We start from the raw sequence: 17,573 nt of genomic DNA on the forward strand, positions 1-17,573 counted from the left end.
CCCAGAAGTTAGCTACATCCAGCCACTCAAGGCACTGTACTTACTGCCTCCACGATTGGGGTGGGTGCAATGTTAGTGTTAGCAACAGCAGGGTGCCCCACCTCATACTTCCACTTCTTGAGGTAGGGCTTTCTCTTGGTCTTCTTCTTGTTGTCCTGAGAGATGCTGGTGACTTGGTGCTTGTTAGAAAGAGCTGGAGGTTTTCCTTATTAAGCGATGAAAATGTTCTTTGATTGTGGTAATTGTTTGCACAATTCTGTGACTATATTAAAATCCGTAGAATTGTACATTTTAAATGGGTGAATTGTATGATATGTGAATTATAGATTAGTAAAGCTGTTATATAATAAAAGTGGATAGCTGCTGTTTTTGTAGTTATACCCAAGTCTTTAGGGCATTGTTTTGTGGCTCTCTAAATGCAGGGGATTATATACCTAATTGAATCTAGGAGAGGAGAATATCACTGAGTAATTTTAAATGTATTTTCCCCGTCACATTGTAAAAATATTGAGTGTTTATTGTTCAAAAATTTCAAAGCATAAAACTGAAGAAAATCTAAACCACCTGGAACAGTACCCAGGGACATAGCATTGTTAATTTTTTCGATGGTCTTAGATATTTATGTATAGTTTTTATATATATAATATTACAAATCCATACAAATTTTAAAGAATTCCTGTTTTTGGTATAGCTAGTTTTTTTTTTGTTGGGAATAATTGCTTTTGGGGGAACAATTTAGAAAAGTGAATTACGGTTTCAGTTTTAAAAATATAAAAAAATTTTCAATTACAATTTACACTCAGTTTTATGTGTACAGCATAGTGGTTAGACATTTAAAAAACTTAAAAAGTTATCCCCCATAAGTCTAATACCATCATCCTCCTGGCACCATATATAGTTATTACAATGCTATTGACTGTTCCCTATGTTGGACTTTACATCCTTGTGACTGTTTTGTAATTGGCAATTTGTACTTCTTAGTCCCTTCCCCCTTTTCACCCAGTCTCCAAATACCCTCCCATCCGTTAGCTGTCAGTTTCTCTGTATCTAGTGAGTTTCATTTCTGAGGTATGTTTCGTTAGTTTTTGAGAATAAACTAATATATAGAATTGGGGTTGAAATCATACCCTTTTACAATTGGATGTTTTATTTTTATTTTATCTCACCCAAGGACATTTTTTCATTGCTTTTTAGAGAGAGAGGAAGAGAGAAACATCGATGCGAAAGAGAAGCATTGATTGGTTGCCTCCTGTACTCGCCCGGACTGGGGACCGAATCCGCAACCCAGGCATGTGCCCTGACTGGGAATTGAACCCGCAACCTCTAGGTTACGGGATGATGCTCCAACCAACTGAGCCACACCAGCCAGGGAGAAAAACTTGGATGTTTTAAATGAATGCCTGCAGGCTCTTACAAATTAATGATCTTATTACCATACCCCTAACCTTCAGAACTACATTTTTAAAAATTAGCTTTATTGAGATATATTTTAAATACAATAAAATATACTACTTTTAAATATAAATATACAACTTAGTAAATTTTAATAAATGTATTTCTTTAAAGATTTTATTATTTTTAGAGATGGGGAAGGAAGGGAGAAAGAGAGATAGTGAAATGTCAGTTTGTGGTTGCCTCTTGTGCGCCCCTAACTGGGGACCTGGCCCACAACCCAGGCATGTACTCTGATTGAGGATTGAACCAGTCAGTGACCCTTTGGTTGTCAGGCTGGCACTCATTCCACTGAACCACACCAGCTAGGGCTAATAAATGTATTTATTAAGTCCGTAACCACAACAGCTGAACATTTAATTCTATCCCTTCTCCCCAAATTTCTCTTGTACTCCTTTGAACACAAGCCCCTCACTTTATCCCCATACCCTGCTAACCAGTTAATTTGCTTTCTGTTTTTATAGTTGGGTATTTTCCATAATACAATTTAAGTGGAATTATACTGTGTTTTTTGGTTTGTCTTTTTTCACTTGGTACGATGTTTTTGAAATTCATCCATGTTTTTACTTTTGAGTATCACATTATTCTTTGACTTGAGTAGTAGTTCGTCATATAGATGAACATTTGGGTTGTTTTCATTTTTTGGTTATTGTGACTAAAGTTACTGTGAACAATGTGTAAGCGTCTTTGTGAAGATAAGTTTTCTGTCCTGGGTAATACGTAGGCGTGGGATTGCCGAGTTAGCTCTTCCTTTGTTGAACTGTATAAGAAAACTACCAAATTGTTTTTCCAAAGACCACAGGGTACTATGGCATTTTGTTTTTTTTTTAATCCTAAAAGCATATTTTTCTTTAATATGTTTATTTAGTTACTGTTTATTGAGCTGTTTCTAGTTTTTTGCATTCACCATGCATTGCATTACCTATTTATTCCTATGCTTGGGATCTTGCAAGCTTATCTGGGCCCCTTTCTTTGCTCGCCACCTAGTGGTAATAAGTAGGAACCATCAAATAAAAAGTTTTGCCCAGGAATGAATTCATGAATATGGACAGTGCCCTTAAAGGAGGAAGGAAGGGAACATTTAAAACTTTTGGTATATGACTGCATTCCCCTTCCTTCTATGACCGTTATTTGGGAAATATAATTTACTATATTTAAAAATAATTTATTTGAAAGAAAATATACTTTAGAGCCTGTGAATTTTTACTATTATTTTTAAAGACTTTATTTATTTATTTCTAAATAGAGGGGAATGGAAGGAGAAATGTGTGGGGGCCTTGCGCACACTACACGCTGGGGAACCGAACCGGTGACCCCTTGGCTTGCAGGCTGGCACTCAATCCACTGAGCCACACCAGCCAGGGCTAGAGCCTATAAATTAACTTTTTTAAAAATGTTAATTTATTTATTTTTAGAGAGGGGAAGTGAAGGAGAAAGAGGGAGAAAAAACATTAATGTGTGATTGCCTCCCATGCATCCCCTAATGCGGACCTGGCCCACAACCTAGGCATGTGCCCTGACCTGGAACCAAACCAGTGACCTTTTGGTTCACAGGCCGGTAGCTCAGTGGATTGAGCACAGGGACGCTGGTTCGGTTCTCATTCAGGGCACATACCTGGGTTGTGGGCCAGGTTTCCAGTGGGGGTCACGTGAGAGGCACCCACATATTGATGTTTCTTCCCCATCTTTAAAAAAAATATATGAGAGATTCTTCCAAACCATACTATACTAGGTACTGTTTGAAGTTGTGACACCATACAACAGTCTCTTGTTCTAGGCTCTTATTTTCTTGTACATACTTTTAGTTTTTCACTCAAATTAGTTTTGATGGTTGCAATGGATTTTTTATGTTAAAATTTTAATATTTTGTTTCACATTAGCTTGACAGAAAAAAGACCTACTGTGAAAGGGATGTGTTACAGAAACTTTTGTAAGGTCTCATTTTACTTTTCTGTTACAGAAATGGTGGAATCAATGAAGAAAGTAGCAGGTATGGATGTGGAGTTGACAGTTGAAGAAAGGAACCTCCTATCCGTTGCATATAAAAATGTGATTGGAGCTAGAAGAGCTTCCTGGAGAATAATCAGCAGCATTGAACAGAAAGAAGAAAACAAAGGAGGAGAAGACAAACTAAAAATGATTCGGGAATATCGGCAAATGGTGAGATTATTATATTCTAGACACCTTTCAAGAAAGGTGTCTTAGGTGTTAGATATTTTAGATCATAGCCTAGTACAGCCATGTACTAGGCTGTACTAGGCTGTGAATGTAATACACATTTTACATTTTAACGGGCTGTCATCTTTTGCTTTTCTGGATTAGAAATATACACTACAGTATTTCTGGACAGAGGTGATTATTTTATTTTATTTTAATTAATTTAAAAAAATTTTGGTAAGCTTTAGAGGGTGGTGTTCAATTTTGAGCACCGTACAAGTAGGGAATTAAGTTAATCTTTGTTTTATTGTGGTAACTTTGTAGAGTGACTTGAAATTACCAACTTGGGCAATTTAACAAATATTTGTGTGCCTCTTCTGCATGACATAATTTTCTAGGTGCTATGGGTGCAAAGATGAGATAGTTACTATCCTTATGGATCTCAGTGTAGTTGTTGTTTTTTAATAGAAGACTATCAGAGGGCACAGGACATTATTTCATGAAGGTATTGTTTCAGATATATATGTGTGTATATACATTTATGTAGTACTATTTTTATTGTGAATTTTGATCAAAAAAGTTTGATAGCCATTGATGTAGTGATTGTCCACCAGAGGGTGATTTTGCTTCTCAGAGGACATTTGGCAATGTCTAGAGACATTTTGGTTACCACAATTTGGAGGGTGCTATTGGCATATAGAGACAGGGATGCTGCTAAACATCCTGCTGTGCATAGGACCACCTCCTGCAACATGGGATTATGTAGCTCAAAATGTCAGTGCTGCTGTTAAGAAACTGAACCTAAAAATAAAAAATTTCTAGCCCTAATCAGGGGGTTGAGTGCCAGCCTGCAAACCAAAGGGTTGCTGATTCAATTCCCAGTCGGACATTCCTGGGTTGTAGGACAGGTCCCAAGTTGGGGGCACACAAGAGGGAACCACACGTTGGCATTTCCCTCCCTTCCCCCTCTCTAAAAATAAATAAATAAAATCTTTAAAAAAAATTCTGATCAGTGTGGATGTCGTCCTGCAAAGTGAGAGGTCTCCTGTTCAATTCCTGGTTAGAGCATGAGCCTGGCTTGTGGGTTTGGTCCCTGGTCGGGAGAGTGTGTGAGAGGCAACCAATTGATGTTTCTCTTTCTCCCTTCCCCTCTCTCTAAAAGTAAATAAATAAAAATTAAAGTGATCCTAGTGGAAGAGATAGGCGTATAACACAGAGTGGAATGAGAGAAATTACATAAGCAGGCACAAATAGGATGGAGAGTGAATTTATTAAGGGGAGGGAAAGGGGAGCCACATTTGTGGACTATTTCCAGTTCTACTGGGCACTGTTCTGAGTGGGGATATATATATAATGGTGTAAAATATTGTACTGTATTAGCTGTGTATACTGCACACTTTTTTTTTTTGCCAAATTTTTGAGGGGAAAAATAAGGATGCACATGATAATCCCATGTATAATGTGCACAAAAACATGGGAGCGCATTATGTGTAGCAAAATACATTAATACATTTTTAAATGATCCCCTATAAAAAGTAGGTATTTCAATTTATAGATGGGAAAACTGAGGGCTCTGAGTGATTAATGTATCTGGGGTCACGAAGAAGGTGAGCTGGTGTCATTGTGACTTACCCTCACGTATATTGGAATAAAGAATATGTATGGATTGTCAGTAGACAGGTTTGGTGCATTAGAGGGATGAAATGAGAAAGTGGAAAGAGAAGTCTTGTGTGCTGGGACGGGGATTTGGGCTAAGCAGGAAGCAGAAAGGAGGCTTGATAAATTGGGAGGTGGTGAAAGATTCACGAGGCTGGATGTCATGATATGTCCCTAGTATGAATAACAGGGAGTAAAGGAACTGAAAACGGAAGTTAGAAGTCCAGTAGTGAAATGCTAGAATTTAAGATGTCTGGGAGAGAGCAGCCACAGGGAGTGGTATTGACAAGTGAAGGTCATGGATTTGAGATCAAGAACTATGTTCAAAAGAACATGGGTGATAATACTTTGGTGTGATAGTAGGAATTGGAGAGGTAGGCTACAAATCCTCAGTGAATGTGGATGAAAGAGCTACAGATTCTGTTGATTACAGTAATTGAGAAATCAGAACTGAAAGTGTAAACTTCAAGGAGGAAGGGTTTGGAGTAATAGGAGAGCAATCATACCAAGTCAGTGAGGACCTACCATCATTCAGAAATTCCTTCTAGAGCAGTCACTACTTAAAAAACTAGAAGGGGAAGTATTCAGGAAACAGTTTTACTTAGGTTCAGGATGAGAATATAGGAGAGAAGAAAGCTGGAGAATTATTTACAATGGAAAGGTTTCAGAGGGCATGAGAAGAATTTGGAAAGGTTAGCAATGTCATCAAGAATTAAAAGAAAATGGGGAGTAAGACATGTAGGTGTGTTTAGGATGGTGTACTTTTTTGGCATGGTAAACAAATTGAGAGGCAATATATATTTTTTGGTATATAGATTTTTGGTGCCATAACTGCCTATGAATGTCTCCCACTAAAGTGATTGGCTATTGAGCATAATAGTGGCTAGGAATGTGAGCAGATTGCCTCAGTTTCAGTTTTTATTTTGTTGTTATAAATTGTGATGGTAGGCATACACCCTGCCTTTTGTTCAAATCCTAGCTCTCTCTTTAAGTATTTTTTTTTTTTAAGATTTTATATATTTATTTTTAGAGAAAGCAGAAGGGAAGGAGAAAGAGAAAGAAACATCCGTGTGTGGTTGCCTCTTGTACATCCCTTATAGGGGACCTGGCCTGTAACCCAGGCATGTGCCCTGACTGGGAATTGAACTGTCGACCCTTTGGTTCACAGGCTTGTGCTCAGTCCAGTAAACTATACCAGCCAGGGCACTTGAAGTTCTTTTGGTGAACTTCAGGCAAATGTTACAATCTTTGTTTTCCCATGTTAAATAAAGACAATAGTTGCTACCTCATTGGAGAAGTTAATTAATATAAATGTGCAGCACTTATTAGTAATCAGTGTTACTCTTCTGTACCTGAACTAAGAGTTCATTTTTGACCCCTCCCACACACACCCGAGTTCATTTTTTAAAAAGCACTTTATTAATAGTACATAGAAGTAATTTCTATAACCTGGAAAAAGCTGTTCTCTGCTTTTTGTATCAAGAAGGGGAAGGGGCTTTGAAGACGCGTGTATATTCTGTTTAATATAGCTCTTTTAAAACTGGAGGTAGAATGTGTTATAATTTATAATTTCTTGGACTTAAACAAGTTTTGACCTTTATTTCAGGTTGAGACTGAACTAAAGTTAATCTGTTGTGACATTCTGGATGTACTGGACAAACACCTCATTCCAGCAGCTAACACTGGCGAGTCCAAGGTTTTCTATTATAAAATGTAGGTTCTATACTGGAAGGGAAAATGTCAGATTAAATGTTGGCCCTCTTAGAATCATCACTTATTCTGTGTAGGTTTTCAATTTTTACTGAAAAATAATTGTTTAATGTTGGAAGGATAGTTACATGGGAGGAGTGATTCTGAAAAGTTAATTTTTGAATTCTTATTTGCAAATTCACTGTTACTGAAATACTAATATTACTGCATTTAAGATGGCCAGACTGTTACTGTCAAAATGTACTAGGGTTTGCTTTACCTGTTTACATTTGTTTGCCTGTGTGGGGTTTCCCCCCTAGCTACAACAGTGCATTATGTAGTTCAGTCTTAACAGTTTTATATGGAAGTTTTATTGCATGATTAACAAACTACTATGCTATTCTTTGGAACCACTCTTGACATTTAATTCTAGTCTGTCAGGTGATAGATTTGTTTATGTTTTCTTTTTGAGGTTTTCAGTTAAAATCTCTAGGATTTTGCTTATATTTGGTAATATGAAATCTTTAAGGAGGAAAACTAAATAGATGAGTTAGTCATTCCTTAAAGAGACTTCTAAAAACGATTGAAGTATACCAGTTAATTGTTTAATATATATTTTCACATAGAAAAGTTTTAAGTTATTTTTCATTTAAAAAGCATTATTTCTAATTCTGTCTTTTTGTTTCATTTTGTGTTTTGTTTTGTTTTAGGAAAGGGGACTACCACAGGTATCTGGCTGAATTTGCCACAGGAAATGACAGGAAGGAGGCTGCAGAGAACAGCCTAGTGGCTTATAAAGCTGCTAGTGATATTGCAATGACAGAACTTCCACCAACACACCCCATCCGCTTAGGTCTTGCTCTCAATTTTTCTGTATTCTACTATGAAATTCTTAATTCCCCTGACCGTGCCTGCAGGTAAGTTATGGAGGAGAACAAAAGCTTTCACTATGAAATTGAAAAGGGTTACTAAGGAGAAGAACCACTTGATTTTCTGTTTTGTTCCCTGGGACAGCATTTGTAGGCTTGGCCATGTAATAAAGCATCCTTTTGGCTCTCAATGAAAATTCTGTGTAATACACAGCCACATGTATCTCAGTTCAAGACAGAACTTCTTCATTTCACTTAGGAGAGCATTTAGGATAATTACGTTGATGGGGAAATTTTTTGTTGGTAGATTAAAAAGAATCTCAAACTTGTTAGAATGTGGGAAAAAGGAATGAGAAGAATTATTTTAAAAATTACCTTCATTTTTATATGTTTTCAGTCTTTGTAGGTATATTTTTAATACGGTTATGCTTTTGTTCTATATGTACCATTTTTTAAAAAGATTTTATTTATTTATTTTTTAGAGGGGAAGGGAAGGAGAGAGACAGACAGACAGACATCAATGTGTGGTTGCCCCCCATGTGCCCCCAACTGGCGACCTGGCCCACAACCCAGGCATGTGCCCTTACTGGGGATTGAACTATCAACCCTTTGGTTCACAGGCCCATTCTCAATCCACTGAGCAACACCAGCCACGGCTATATGTACCATTTTGTATTTTCTGTTTTATTATTATTTTTTAAGATCTTATTTATTTACTTACTTTTACAGAGAGGGGAAGGGAGTGAGAAAGAGAGGGAGAGAAACATCAGTGTGTGGTTGCCTCTCACATACCCCCCCACCAGGGACCCGGCCTGCAACCCAAGCATGTGCCCTGACTGGGAATGGAACATTCATGGCCTTTTTTCATAGGCCAGCACTCAGTCCGTTGAGCCACGCCAGCCAGGGCTGTTTTTTGTTTTTAAATATTTTATTGATTTATTCCTAGAGAGAGGGGAGGGGAAGGGAAGGACAGGAGAGAAACATCATTGATTGAGAGATACATGGATTGGTTGTCTCTCTCACACCCCCAACTGGGGGACCCCATCTGCAGCCCAGGCATGTGCCCTGACTGGGAATTGAATCCATGACCTTTTGGTTTGTAGGTGGGCACTCATCCACTGAGCCACACCAGCCAGGGCTATATTTTCTGTTTAAATAGAAACAGTTTTCCATCTTATTGATGGATGTTAAATTATCTCCAATTTTTGATATAGATTTAAGGAATATAAGGAATATATGTATGTAGCTTTTTAGTTTTAAAATTACGGTGAAATAAATATGAAATTTATTGTTCTAATCATTTTTAAGTATACAATTTAGTTGGCACCAGTCTCTGTTCCCAAAACTTGCATCACCTGAAAAAGACTATAACCACTAAGTGATAATTCCATATCCCCCTTGTAATCTCTAATTTCTGTCTTTATGAATTTGCTTATTGGCTAGAATCCTTATTAATAAGTTTATTAATACATATTTTCTGTGATATGTATTATATAATGTATTATAATAAAGCAAACTAGAAAAAATGTTAAAATCATAAGGAAGTGAAAATACATTTTATTCATTCACGATACACCTAACTATTCTGATGTTTCTGGGTTATAAAATTTGTAAATTTTTTCAAATTGTCACACATTTCAAATTTTCCAGTATATTTTTGAGAAAAGCGTGTTAGTAGACCTATGCAAATCAATCCCATGTTGTTCAAGGGTCATCTGTATTTGTCCTTTGTAACTTCAGTAGTCTTAAATATGTAGAAACCAAATGTCCCATGAAAGGGGAGATTTTCCTGGTGTAAGGGTGGATTCATTTGAATGCAAAGTAATACTCATCTTAAAATATTCTAAGTGGTTACTTGAGTTCATTAAAACAGGTATGTCTTAGCTGAAGAAGTTATAGCCATCTGTTCAGCTGATAGTATTAGTCAAATCTTTTATTGTTAGTCTCCAGTTTAGCTGTCCCATATACATGGCTTCAAATTAATTTACCTCCATGCCATTTCTACTGTTTTGGCCTTAGTCTGAAGTTTGCCATTTGCTCTTTCCCTACCTATTAAAATTAGTTGAAACATCTCCCACTTGCTCCTCCTCCTGGATCCCTGCAGCACTTGCTCTAGAATAGCACATAATTTTTTTTATGTAATCTTAATTAGGTGTCCTATTCCTAGATGTTTTTAGGTTAATTGCACACTCATGTTAATTATCTCCTGTTTCTTCACCAGTATCCAGCATCACTCAGTGTACGTAGTATACAGCACTCAATAAATGTGGATTTTGTTTCTTTTAAAATAATAGCAAATGACTTTTATCATTATATTCCCATGGATTCTATATTACCCTCTTTTTGGTGAGATTACTGTCCAAAAATTTTTTTTTTGCATTAAAATGTTACTAAACAAGTGAGCTATTGACTGGAACTTGGAAATACCATTATTATACATATATTTTGGTGGTGCTTTAGTTTGGATCTTAGTCTATATAGTTTCCTTACTGATAGGCTTATTGAAAGCATAGTAAGAAATGATGTTCCAAAAGTTCCCTTAGCTCACAAGTTGCTAGATTACAAAATTAAGTAGGGAGCTAATTTTCATCAATTATAGGAGCTTTTCCTTTATTTCAATGCCTAAACCTAAGTACAGAAGTTTTTGTTTGTTTGGATTATCTGACTATTACATATTGTGGGATAATTGAGGAAAAGAGCAATACCTTAACATCTTTTCTAATTCTGTTCTTGGACTTCAGTTTATTTTTATAATAACACTTATGTAAATACTTGTAGGTTGGCAAAAGCAGCTTTTGATGATGCAATTGCAGAACTGGATACGCTGAGTGAAGAAAGCTATAAGGACTCTACACTTATCATGCAGTTGTTACGTGATAATCTGACACTATGGACTTCAGACATGCAGGGTGATGGTAAGGAAACTCAAATTCAATGTGTCTTTTTCCATTGTTGGATCTTTTTACTCTTAGAAATTCCCTGGTATTTCTTTACATCAAGCTACAGTTTCCTCTGTCCTCCAAACTATTAAAGTTTAATTCTACCTTTCATGAAAAGATAGAAGAGTGCAGTCTTCCATTCTGGGCTATAAGATGATAAAAGACCTGTTCAGAGAAGGGGATCTTCTATTAATATTTAAAGATTTAAAAGTTTTACCTCTAATTAACAGTTGCTAAACTTAGTTTATTTCTCTTACACTGTGTTTTGAAAGATGGAGGGAGAGAAGTGGTTTATTTTACCTCACTTAGATTTAATTTTAGGAGTCTAAGGTTAATTATATTTGAATGCCATGATCACTGCCTTTGACTGAGTGGTGTCTTCAGGTTTAAACTAGATGGTACCTGTAGATATTTATGAAGCACCTTCTCTGGTGCTTCATGATAAAAGATTTTTTTAGATAATCTTTTAGATAAAAGATTTTTTTATCTAAAAAAGTAATGTTTCCCTATGGATTCTGTATTGTAAATGGAATGCTCTGCCCTTAGGTCCTATTTAAGAGGTCTGGTGTAATCTTTTTCCTTTTTAAAGATTTTATTTATTTTTAGATAGAGGGGAAGGGAGGGAGAAAGAGGGAGAGAAACATCAATGTGTGCTAGTCTCTCACGGGCCTGCCACCCCTCCCACACACACACCAGGGACCTGGCCTGCAACCCAGGCATCTGCCCCAACTGGGAATCAAATTGGCCACCCTTTGGTTCACATACTGGCATTCAATCTACTGAGCCACACCAGCCAGGGCTGGTGTAGTCTGTTGTTATGTTTTAGAGTTTTCAGTAGTAACAGTCACTAAGAGTAGCTTATATAACTTAATTTTATGATGAGGTGGAGGGTTTACTGTTTGTTCTAAATGTAGTAAAAGCCCAAATTCATCACTTTTTTTGTTTTAAAGGAGATTTTATTTTTCCTATTTCCAAAGAATCACTTTCATACACAATACATCATTGAACAAGGGAGGACAAACTAGTGTGATGTAGCCATAGGTAGTTCTACAGTTGGTAGTGATGTAGGGAGCAGAGACAAAATGTCAGTTTTAGTTGTAGATCCTTTAGTGTTGTGTTCCCCAACACCTGAAGCATGTGTTACATTGCTTGAGGCTGGCTGTAGTCTTGGTCAACCCAACGAAGAAGCATTATACTTTTTAAAGGTGCCTCTGAAAATGGATATCAAGGAATGTAAATTGTTTTTTCCTTACTCTTGACCCTCAGTAGGATAGTCAGGTTTTAGACTTACCTTGGGTTATGGTGCTAAAGTTAAGAATTGGGTGATTCAGCTTCTAGAGCTCACTAGCTCTGTGAAGTATTAAGGTATTTGATGAGGGTTGGCTTGAAATTCGTAGCACAGGTGACCTACTTGTAATACTTTTCCAACAAATTCAGATGGAGCCACCAATTTTTTTTCAACACAGCACTTCACTACCACCAATCAGTGGGGCTCAGAAACAGTTTATCATGTTTCAACTAATGACCTCTAAGGTTCTTTCCAGCGGTAAAATTCTGTTGTATTCTACCAATAACTACTAAAAATTGGCCAAATAGCTATGGACTCTTCATAGTCACCCTCAGCTCTGAGAAGACTAATAAGGCTGCCTGTTTGAGGGGATAAAGGGAAAGAAAGCATGTGGAGAGTTCCGTAAACGGTATTGACCTTAATAAGTAAACTGTACCCCTCTGACCTGGGGACATTTTTTGAGAGTAAAAATAAAAAGAAAGTGACCTGAGTAGAAAATGCTATTTTTTAACCATTTGATGCCAGCTTCCATAAATGAGTTGTTAAGCTAGCTTATTTTCTAGTGCTACTGTTCATTATCACTGATAACCGAGAGTATACAGAACAAAAGATACTCTTTTCTTGGTCATCAGATGTCATTTTATGAAATGGATCATTTAAAAATCAAACAATTTCTTTAAACTGCTTTTGTTTTCATAGTTGCGAAGGTTCTTTATCCCAAGATATTTTAACATTAGCATAGATTAATTCTAAATTTGAAAAAAAAAAAGTGTGTCTATGTTTGTTTGTTTTAGAAAGGGGGGAAGGGAGGGAGAAAAGGAGAGAAACATTGATGTGAGAGGGAAGCATTGATGGATTGCCTGTTGCATGTGCCCCAACCAAGATCTGAACCTGCAACCGAGGCATGTGCCCTGACTGGGAATCAAACCGGCGGCCTCTCTTTAGCTTTGTAGGATGATGCCCAACTACTGAGCCACACTGGTTTGGGCCTAAAAGTTTTTTTAATTGAATGAAATCTAATTGCTTTTACTTTTAAGGCTGAACAGTTAACTTCAGTGGAAAAAAACTAATTTTCATTTAAGAGCTTTGTTATAAAATATTTGGAATTAGGAGGCATGATAATTTAACACTGAAAAATCTAAGTAGTGTCTTGACCTTTTAGTAAAATTAACAAACTATCTGACTTTATAAATTGTTGTGGGTACTCTAGGACATTATTTTCCATTTATGCCAAAAGATACATAGTATTACATAATGTTCTTTAAAATTGATTTTGTGATTTAGAATCAGTGCTGAATATAGAAGAATTATGATCATGGAATTGGCAGTTTTCTAGGAGGTTACTTGAATTTAGTTTAAAAATGGGTTGGCCAATAAGTTTGTTTGGCTTTTTTTGTAAAATGGCTCTAGTAGTGCTTAGTTGTCTTTAAATTCATTTGAAACTGTTTTTTTAGTAGATTGTATTATGACAGCCGTCATCAGCATGCATTTAAAACATCAAAATTGGTGAATTCTTATGTGGCCACTTTAATATTGAAAACAGAAGAAAATAAGCCGCCATGTTGTTGACATAGGCTTTAATTATTTCAAGGAAGGTGAAAAACACAACTGAGACACAAAAAGATTTGGGCAGTGTATGGAGAATGTCCTGTAAGTGATTGAACGTGTCAAAGTGGTTTGTGAAATTTCTTGGTACTGTTGGCTTTTTTGGCCAAATAATCCTTCTCTGTGGGGCTGTCTTACGCATTGGAAGATGTTTAGCAGTATCCCTGGCCTCTACCCACTAGAAGCCAGTAGTGGGAGATAGCTGACATACTCAAAATAGCCAAATCAAAGTTTCTGGTGAAAATGAAAAATGCATCTTTTATTTTACGGGGAAAAAACCACATGGACTTTTTGTTCAACCCAATATTTAGTTGATTTTCTCTCATTTTTTACTTTACTATTTAGGAAAAATTGTATCATAAAACATTTGAATTCAGGGTTTCTAAAGGAAGAAAATGGGTGTGGTTTTTTACTTATACACTTTTATGTTTTTAACTGCAGAGTATGTTAATGTCTGTGTTGGAACATAATTCTTTAAAGAGATCACAACTTTTTCTCATGAAGTGATTTCCCGTCCTTTTCTCTTAACCTGTGATCAGAGGACTGTTTCATATACAAATCCACAGAGAGGAAATGGGGTTTCTCTACCTCCCATTCCTCCTCCCCGCAAATCTACAAACAGTGGGCAAAGAAATAACATATCCAAGGAAAACTTTTTTCTTCTGTATACCTTTTAAAAGGATATTATTTCATCCTCTTAAAGGTAAAAGGAACAAAGTATTTTTTAGAGTAAAGTTTATACAAAATAAAAAGATCAAAATCTGACTTTCCTAGTCATTGATGTTTTCCTTTGTCCTGCTCTCTTGGTTTATTTTCCTTGTAATGTTGCTTTCATGTGATTGTTCTCCCTCCCTTTCTCCTTGCAATATAGATTCCTAAAGGAAAACCCAACTCTTCTTTCCTAAAAACTACTTTGTAAGTCATTATCATGGCACAGTGAATTCTGCTTTTAGTTTTGGTTCTTCACTAATCATGCTTGCATATACCATCATCATCATCCTGTCGCTTACAAAACTGCCTGTTCTACATTCCAGGATGCAAAACCTTCTGAGACATTTATGATTTGCTACCCTCTGTCATCTTTGGTTGGGTGTGATTTATCTGACAATATTTTTATGCCAAAGTTACTTGGAACTTTTGGCAAATCTAATGTTTGCTTATGAGTGGATCAAAGTGTGCTCTACTGTTGTATGTTAACTATATATTTTGGAACAGTATATTTCTGTTAAAAATGAGAGTGAAATGTTCCTGTTTGAATACATCATTGTTCTTTGGGGAAGAATAGTTGTGTGGTCCATCATTTCTTTCCTTAATAAATGAGTATTTTTGTATTTCTTTGCATGTGTTTTTCTAGATTTGAGTCAAAAACCTTTATGTACCTCAAGAACATTTTAGAGTCACATACGAATGCTAAGCATTTTTATCACAAAGGAAATTTTAAAATGACTAATATTTACTTAACCCTTGTTGCTGTGACGGCATCTATTATTTATCATAGCAAGGTCTTTAAGACTGTTTATTATTACTTTTTTAATCCTTACCTGAGGACATGCTTATTGATTTGAGGGAGAGAGAAACATTGATGTGAGAGAGAAACATTGATCCGTTGCCTCTCGTGTGCACCCCAACCAGGGACCAAACTTTTGCAACCTAGGCATGTGCCCTGACTGGGAATCGTATCCATGACCTTTTGGGTGCTTTAATTAATTGAGCCACACTGGCCCCAGGGCAAGACTGTTTAAAAGCATTTCTCAAAATAACTGCTTTATGTCTGTCTGTACATAACCAGTCTCAGTGTCATTTGTCCATCCTAATTAAGTAATCTAACAAGCAATATGAATGGATGGATGGTCTGAACATATTATGATTGTTGGATTAATTCATTGATTTTTAAAATTATTTTGAATCAAACTAGTAATATGTAGGAATTATAAGTGGTTTGTTACTGCACAAAAGAATGTAACTTGTTTTAATTTTTAGTGAAAGCCTGCATGCTTCGTTACTGTGGCTGACATATTTAATGCTTATGAATAGGTAGATATTTAGGCTGGCTTTCTATTGCATGTCATAGTGCAGTTGAAACTCTTCAGGCTAATCGTCATGTTCAAAGGGAAAAGAAAAATGGCATGAGAACACTAGTCTAAATGCCCTTCTTTAATAACCTCAGTGGCCTGGTTGACTTTGAGCATGCTGTTTTACTCTGGAGTGAGAAATCTGGTTATGGTTTGATGTGACTGGCCAAGATACAAAATACAAAATTTTTACAAAAGCAGAACCCTCTCTCCAAAACTGTAGAAGTCCTTTGGAGCATTTTACTGCTCAGTTCTCTTTATTGAAGTATTTCTGATAAGAGGCTTGTGGGTAAACTAGATTTTTGCAACAACAACAACAACAACAACAACCCCCCCCCCAAAAAAAAACTATAAAATATTCCTGATTCTTGATGAGGTGAGGTTATTGAGAAAGAGTATTTTGACAATATACATGAAAGCTTGAAAATCATTTTAATAATACGGTTACTAAAAACATTGACTTTTACTATGTGTCAGTCTGTTTTATTTTTTCATCCTGACTATTGACCATTTAGGACCTTGATCCAGCCTCACCTACCTCTTGGCTTAGGCATCTCAGATGTCAAGGATGATAGAAGTTCTTTGCTTGTTTTCGTTTAATACCAGCTGTAGCAAATATAAGGAGTTTTATGCTTGGAATGACACCTTTGTTTGTGACCATGTCAGCCTGATGTAGTCAGTATGGAACAATTAACTGTTGTTCTCCTTTGCAGGTGAAGAGCAGAATAAAGAAGCGCTGCAGGATGTGGAAGATGAAAATCAGTGAGACATAAAAGCCAACAAGAGAAACCATCTCTGACCACCCCACTCCTCCCCATCCCATCCCCCTTGGAAATTCCCCCATTGTCACTGAGAACCACCAAATCTGACTTTTACATTTGGTCTCAGAATTTAGGTTCCTGCCCTGTTGGTTTTTTTAAAAACAGTTTTCAAAAGTTCTTAAAGGCAAGAGTGAATTTCTGTGGATTTTACTGGTCCAGCTTTTAGGTTCTTTAAGACACTAACAGGACTGTATAGAGGCTTTTTCAGCATTACTGTGTTGTCTCCTGCCAGATGTGGCAAGGTAACCATTAGCAATGGAAGTTACATTGGAAGCCAGTAGACTTCTAGATGAAGCAAGCATCTAAGAGAGAGGTTAATCACATATAGAGGCATATGTGGTATCTTTTTTTCTTTTTTTCTAATTGTTCAAATTGGATTTTATACCAATGTTTAAAATTAACTGGGTGTTAGCTTGAGGTGGTTAAAGGTTGTTTGGGGAGTTTGTTGTAATGGTTTTGCTGTAAAAAGTGTTTCAAATTCTGCTGAAATGTTGCGGAAAAGCATGGTGCTGGTAACAGTTCAACAATCCGTGGCTGCTCATTCTTGCCTACTTTTACTCTCCCTCTGAAGCAGGTTAGCATTGAAGGTGGTATGGAAAAGCCTGCATGCGAGTTCAGTTCTTTGTTTCTTCTCCCCTCTCCTGGCCCCCCTCCTTCGCTCGCTCAACCTCTTTTGTTCAGTATGTGTAACTTGAAGCTAATTTGTACTACTGGATATCTGACTGGAGCCACAGATACAGAATCTGTATTGTTCTTACTGAAACACAGCATGGAATTAACATTAAACTTAAATAAAACAAACCTAAATTAAAAATGCCAAATATTATTGCGCCTCCATCTTTTATCTTTCTAAAATAAAATCTCTAAACACACTGATGGTATTACTTGCCTGAATGTGAAAGATGTCTTTTCCCCCCCATAAATTGCTTGTCTGTTTCCCAATGACAATGTATTATTTTTGGGGGAAAAAAAATGACCTGTAACCTGGCTGTGAAAGAACGCTTAAGTAGTTCACATCAACTCAT

General features: G+C 36.5%; 1 protein-coding gene across 2 annotated transcripts in view; it reads left to right on the forward strand.

Annotated features, from left to right (window-relative positions):
• YWHAE (tyrosine 3-monooxygenase/tryptophan 5-monooxygenase activation protein epsilon) overlaps positions 1-17,369 on the forward strand; it is a 40,221-nt gene extending 22,852 nt beyond the window's left edge. The window contains exons 2-7 of one of the 2 annotated variants that reach the window (XM_045835704.1): positions 3,413-3,612; positions 6,872-6,978; positions 7,665-7,871; positions 10,602-10,738; positions 14,527-14,570; positions 16,441-17,369. In XM_045835704.1, the coding sequence (XP_045691660.1) occupies positions 3,413-3,612; positions 6,872-6,978; positions 7,665-7,871; positions 10,602-10,738; positions 14,527-14,534 (659 nt within the window). In that variant the 3' untranslated portion in view covers positions 14,535-14,570; positions 16,441-17,369. The remainder of the gene's footprint in view (positions 1-3,412; positions 3,613-6,871; positions 6,979-7,664; positions 7,872-10,601; positions 10,739-14,526; positions 14,571-16,440) is intronic. The other variant, XM_045835703.1, reaches the window with a different exon arrangement.
• Positions 17,370-17,573: the final 204 nt, after the last annotated feature.

Source organism: Phyllostomus hastatus, unplaced genomic scaffold, assembly GCF_019186645.2.
Source record: "Phyllostomus hastatus isolate PE091 unplaced genomic scaffold, TTU_PhHast_1.1 phas_contig_210, whole genome shotgun sequence".
Lineage (NCBI taxonomy): Eukaryota > Metazoa > Chordata > Mammalia > Chiroptera > Phyllostomidae > Phyllostomus > Phyllostomus hastatus.